The 6,681-nt window shown below is 48.4% G+C and overlaps 1 protein-coding gene across 1 annotated transcript in view; it reads left to right on the forward strand.

Annotated features, from left to right (window-relative positions):
• LOC134339699 (cathepsin F-like) overlaps nt 1-973 on the forward strand; it is a 42,439-nt gene extending 41,466 nt beyond the window's left edge. The window contains exon 11 of the mRNA XM_063036418.1: nt 521-973. Within this exon, the coding sequence (XP_062892488.1) occupies nt 521-592 (72 nt within the window). The 3' untranslated portion in view covers nt 593-973. The remainder of the gene's footprint in view (nt 1-520) is intronic.
• Nucleotides 974-6,681: the final 5,708 nt, after the last annotated feature.

Genomic DNA, 6,681 nt, shown 5'->3' on the forward strand with positions numbered 1-6,681 from the left:
GAGGTCATGGGTTAGGGGTGAAAGGTGAAAGGTTTAAGGGGAACATGAGGGGAAACTTCTTCACTCAGAGGGTGGTGAGAGTGTGGAGCGAGCTGCCAGTACAAATGGTAGATAGGAGCTCAATGACAATGTTTAAGAGAAAATTGGATGGGTACATGGACGGGAGGGGTATGGCTGGAGTTACACACACTCAGCAGGCCAGGTAACAGTTTCATCAGGCTCTCGGCCTGAACCGCCGACTGTTTACTGTTTTCCACGGATGCTGCCTGGCCTGCTGAGTTCCTCCAGTGTTTTGTGTGGATTACGGTGGAGGAAAAATTGAGATCCTATTAAGAATATCCCTCTGCCCCAGTAAGCTCCCCCCCTCTACTACAGTTGCGTTGGAGAGTTGCATACCCGAGTTGTTCCCCTTCCACAGATGCTGACTGACCTGCTGGGTTTTTCCCGCATTCCAGGACTGTGTTGGGATTGGTGTCGATGGGGGCCTAATGACCTCTTTGTCTTCTCTGTCTCCCAACAGGGCTATATTCGTATCTACAGAGGGGCTAAGGTCTGTGGCATAAATAAATTCGCAATGTCAGCTGTTGTGTGAGGGATGGATCACCGTTCTTCGTCAACCTCAACGCTTTCAGCTTCTGGGAACAAGGGAGCTACTGTCGGGGTACCCCTGCAAGGACTGGGGTGTCAGGCCTGCTCCTAGTGACACTTCCCAGCCCGCACAAACAGGCCCCTCCCAGTCTCCAGCCAGCCCGTAGGATTCGCTTGCCACTCGTTCCGCACTCTTCACCTGCAGCCTATTTAGCCCCCTACTCTCATCCACAGTCCTTGCTCACTCACGGAACAAGTTGGCCTCAGCCAGCCGCTCCTAGCTTTCGTTCTCCTTGCCTGAAGTCCACCTTGTAGCCTGTTGCGTTGAGTTTCTGTTCTCTCATGTGCAGTGGCCCCTTGTGGCTTGTTATTTTGCGGTCTATTATTAAAGCAATCGTTCACCGCTGAATGGCTTCTGCTTGGGTCCAGCCTCCTCTGCACTTCCTGACCGATGAGGGTGGAGGGAGTGAATATTTTGAATATCAGGGCGGAGGGCAGGAATCGCCGTGTGGTGGGAGGGGTAGTGAGGGAATCTTGCTGCCATTATATTTGAGAATATTGAAAGGCCACTTTATCAGGCACACCTGTACACCTGCTCATTAATATAAATATCTAATCAGCCAATCATGAGGCAGCAACTCAATGCACAAAAGCATGCAGGCATGGTCAAGGGGTTCAGTTGTTCAGACCAAACATCAGAATGGGGAAGAAATGTGATCTAAGCGACTTTGACTATGGGAATGATTGTTGGTGTCAGATGGGGTGGTTTGAGTATCTCAGAAACTGCTGACCTCCTGAGATTTTCATGCACAACAGTCTCCAGAGTTTACAAAGTATGATGCAGAACAGAAAATATCCAGTGAGCTGTGGGTGAAAATGCCTCGTTAATGAGAGAGGTCAGAGGAGAATGGTCAGACTGGTGCAAGCTGACAGTAACTCAATTAACCACACATTACAACAGTGCTGTGCAGAAGAACATCTCCTTGAAGTGGATGCGCTACAGCAGCAGAAGACCACAAACATAATCTCAGAGGCCACTTCATGGGGTACAGGAGATCTCTGATAAAGGAGCCACTGGGCGTAGAACATACCGGAGATGGCCCTTCAGATCACAGTGTCAGTGCTCACCATGATGCTAATCTCTTCTGCTTGTACTCAGTCCTTATCTCTCCACTCCCGACTGCATAATGCATCCGGCTAAATGCCACTGAGGTATTTGCCTCAATCACTACCGCCCCCCCCCCCGGCACCCGCCACTCTCTGTAAAAATAAAACACTCCTTAAATCTACGTAGAGTGATGGAATCATAAAGTAAAGCACCGAAACAGGCTTTTTGGCCCATCTAGTCTGAGCCTAACTGTTGAAACTGCCTAGTCCTGTCAACCATAGCCTTCCATGCCCCTCCCATCCACGTAACTTTCCAAACATCTCTTGGAACTGACCCCGTATCCGCCACTTGCGCTGGCAGCTCGTTCCACACTCTCACCAGCCTCTGAGTGAAGAAGATTCCCCTCACGTTCCCCTTAAACCTTTCACCTTTCACCCTTAACCCATGACCTCTAGATGTAGTCCCACCCAACCTCAGTGGAAAAGGCCTACTAGTACCCCTTCACAATTTTGTACACATCCATCAAATTTCCTCGCTTTGCTCTATGTTCCAGGGACTAAGATCCTAACCCACTCAACCTTTCCTAAAACTCAGGTTTTCCAGACCCAGCAACATCCTGGTAAATTTTCTCTGCACTCTTTCATCCTCCTTAAGATCTTTCCCACAGGGAGTTGACTTTGGAGAGAAATAGTGTCTGATGCAGTGCTACCACAATCCATTCGAACAAGACTAGGAATTGGAATGAGTCAGTGATTGTCACAAGGGCTGAGATACAGTGAGAAGCTGCTCTCTCCCACTGTGGACAGTGGGCTCCCTCTTTTCTTCACTTATTTCACCTTCAGATTATTCCCCCAAGTGTAATGTCACCAGAAACATGAAGAAACCTCAACACATCGCCCCTTCCCACTGCGTGGAAATCCATCATCCCCTCCCACGGCATTGAGTTCTCTCACCCCCTCCCACAGTGTGGAGATCCCACACACCCTCCCACAGTGTGGGGTTCCCTCATCCCTCCCACAGTGTGGAGATGCCTGATCATCCCCTCCCACAGTGTGGAGATCCCTCACCTCCTCCCACAATGTGGAGTTCCCTTACCCCCTCCCACAATGTGGAGTTCCCTCACCCCCTCCCACAGTGTGGGGATCCCACACCCCCTCCCACAGTGTGGAGATCCCTCATCCCTCCCCACAGTGTGGAGTTCCCTCACCCACTCCCACAGTGTGGAGCTGCCTCACCCCCTCCCACAGTGTGGAGATCCCTCACCTCCTCCCACAGTGTGGAGATCCCTGATCGTTCCTTCCCACAGTGTGGAGATTCCTCACCCCCTCCCACAGTGTGGAGAACCCTCACCCTCTCCCACAGTGTGGAGATCCCGCACCCTCTCCCACAGTGTGGAGATCCCTCACCCCCCACAGTGTGGAATTCCCTCTCCGACCACATCTCAGAAAGGACGTGTTGTCATTGGAGAGAGTCCAGAGGAGGTTCACAAGGATGATTCCGGGAATGAAAGGGTTAACATATGAGGTGCGTTTGGCAGCTTTGGGCCTGAACGCACTGGAATTGAGAAGCATGCAGGGGATCTCACTGAAACCTACCGGGGTGAGGTGGATGTGGAGAGGACGTTTCCGATGTTGGGGGTATGCAGAATCAGAGAGCAGTAAATCGGTGGAACCCTCTGATATAAACTGCTGTGGAGGCCAAGAAAGACTGTGGGGTTTTTCAAAGCAAAGGTTGGTCATTTTCTGATCAGTCAGAACATCCAAGGACATGGTGAGAAGGCAGATATATGGGGTTGAGTGGGATCTAGATTCAGACGAGGGGATGGTAAAGCAGACACAATGGGCTGAATGGCCTTATTCTGCTCCTATGTTTAACGGTCCAACAGGACACACAGACACACACCCACTAACACACACTGACCCTCACTGCGGGACGAGTATCTCTCTCTCTCTCTCACACACAGACACACACACACACAGAGTGACACACACCGGGGGATGTCTGAATATACTGTCGGACCTGTCTCTCTCTCTCTCTCTCACTCACTCAAACATACAGACTCTCAGTGCCTCTTTCTCCCTCTCTCTCACTATATCTTGAACACACACACACACACACACACAATGATCCTCACAGGGGGACGAGTCTCTCTATCTCCCTCTCTTTCTCTGTCTCACACACACATCGACCCTCACTGTTCGATCTCTCTCTCTCTCACACACTGAACCTTACTTGGGGACGAGTGTGTGGGCCTCACACACACAGATCTTCATTGGGGGACGAGTCTCTCTCTCTCTCTCTCTCTCTCTCTCTCTCTCTCTCTCTCTCTCTCTCTCTCTCTCTCTCTCTCTCTCTCTCTCTCTCTCTCTCTCTCTCTCTCTCTCTCTCTCTCTCATAATCACCCCCCAACACACACACTTTTTTTATATATCAAAACTATAAAATTTTATTTACAAACGCGTAGACAGAAGACAATCAATATTTACAAATACAATTAAATTACAATTCTGTCCCTACTGTCTATAAAACAGTCTGGACAGCGGGGGAACCACCGCTGACAAAATCCTGCAATGTGCCCGCCGGGCTGCGTGGTCTCTCTCAAAAGACAGCCGGGCACGGACGTGTCCTCGGAAAAGGCGCAGCGCCCTCCGGCTTCCGCCTCCTAGACCCGTGGATGGCCATCTTGGCCAGGCCCAGGACCACCGAGAGATCCTCCTCTCGCCCGACCCCTTCCGAACTGGGCGCCCGTAGACGCGGAGCGCGGGACCAAAGCGCGGCCAGAACCTCAGCAGCGGCTCTCCGAGAAACTCAACGAGCGGCTGCAACCTGTCGCACGCTTTGTACCCCGACTTGCCACCCCCACCCCGCCCACAGAATGGGCAGCTAGACGGGGTGTCGGTGGCCCACCCTGTGAGATGCAAAACCTTCAACCCCAGGTCTGGGTGATGGGTGTCACGCAAAACCGACCCTCACAGGGGACGGTCCCACTGTTAACGTCCAAACGACAAAGGCAAGAGTTTCTTTCGTTTCAACAACTTTACTTGCCATTTCCTTACCAAACAACCACCCCCTCCATATTAGGGGAACTAAGCTTCCCAACCAAATGTTTACACGGTCCAAGTGAACAGATCTCAACAATTTCCCATCCTGTTCAACTAAAAAAAAATAAATGCCCATTAGTTGAGACGTATTAGTCTTAACTCTAGTTGTTAGGCCTAATAAATGTCTTAAGATACCCTGTACAATCAGGCAGCGGAGCACCCTTCTGAACCGGCTCATTCAGCTTCGCTGTCACAAGGATCGTTACAGAAAATCTTTCCTGCTAATTGCAATAAGTATAGACAACAGTTCATCTCTGTGTGACAGAACACACATCATGGTACAATAGTCTCTGTTTTATTATTTCCTACATTATTATTGCACATTGGTAAATTATTACTGTGTATGTTATCATTCTGTACTTTATTATTAGCTAAGTCTGCACACTGCTAAGTGTGTTTTTAAATGTTGCTGCTGTAACGAAAGAATTTCCCATTCGGGATCAATGAAGTATTTTTTAACCTTACCTAATGCCCTCAGAGTACTACAAAATAAATAAATGAATGAATGAATGAATAAACAAACAAACAAATAAATAATAAATACATAAATAAATTATATATATAAAACATGCTGTAAGGTTCCACTGCTGAGGTAATGGTTTCTCTGTAGCAGCAATGTTTGGGTTATGACCACAGATAACAGGGTTTGGAATGCTGGGGCTATCCAATGAAAGAACTGTTGTCCTTTCTTGTGAGTCTGGAAGAGAGATTTTCGGGGAGAGATGAGGAGAGAAGATGCGAGTGGAGAGAGTTGGTAGACCGCCGGACGGGGTGGACGTGGAGCGAGGGTCCGAAGGGCAGCGACGATCGGAGGAGGTCGATGGCGAACAACCGGCTTGTCAAAGAGCTCCAACATTGCGCAATAGTCTGTTTCGTGAGAATGGGCCCTTTTTCTTTTTTTTTTGTTTCTTTACTAACCATATAGTCAAATTAAGAATTATGAAGCTCAATTGTTTAATCACATATTATGTACTGTCTGTTATTTCGGGGTAGTGATTTGTAACGGGGGACACTGCGCAGCATCCACCCAAATGAGATTTCTTAAGTTTGGCTGGGCAGAGGGCTATCATCCCCTATATTAAGCTGCTAGCCGAAACGAGAGTTTGAGATATATATATATATATATATATATATATCAACTCAAATATCCTTTTTAGGATATGGGAATTAATTCCAACAGCTGAATGCCCTCTGGAATCTGAGGATTAGTTCTAACCCTTGATGTTGACACAGTTCTTCAGGTACCAAATGCCTTCACTCAGTGCCTTCAGCAGCATAACAGCTGGAGCTCCCTTCTTTGTGAAGGTCAGCCAGTTGTTCCTTCACAGTTGGCCACGGCACGTGATGTTTGGGCGAGTTCCTCGATGGCCACTTCTCTGCGGCCTCTTCTCGGTGACTGACTTGGTGCATTTCATGGCACCAACCAGGGAGTATTTGTTTGTGGCACAAGTTATCTGTAGACTGTCCTTCTTTGGGTCACCATGGAAAAGCTCAGAACAGATTGTGGCCAGAAAAACAGCATTGCCAATACCTTCAGACAATGCAAGGGTTTCTCCTGACAGTGTACTACGTACAACTTTGGATCCTTTGATTGCCAATAGAGAGGTGAATATCTTCCCTCTTCTCCCATCAGTGCAGTAAAATGTACCCCCATCAGGGAGATTTCCAAGTCAGGCATTACTGAAGACAAGGAACCTCAGTGAGTTATCTTTTCCCAGCTGTTGAAACTTCAAGACTACTTTTGCAAAGGTTTCAAAGATACATTTAATGTCAGAGAAATGTATACAATATACATCCTGAAATTCTTTTTCTTTGCAACCAGCCACGAAAACAGAGGAGTGCCCCCAAGAATGATTGACAGTTAAACGTTCGAACCCCAAAGCC

The sequence above is a fragment of the Mobula hypostoma genome, chromosome 30, assembly GCF_963921235.1.
Source record: "Mobula hypostoma chromosome 30, sMobHyp1.1, whole genome shotgun sequence".
In the NCBI taxonomy this organism is placed as follows: domain Eukaryota; kingdom Metazoa; phylum Chordata; class Chondrichthyes; order Myliobatiformes; family Myliobatidae; genus Mobula; species Mobula hypostoma.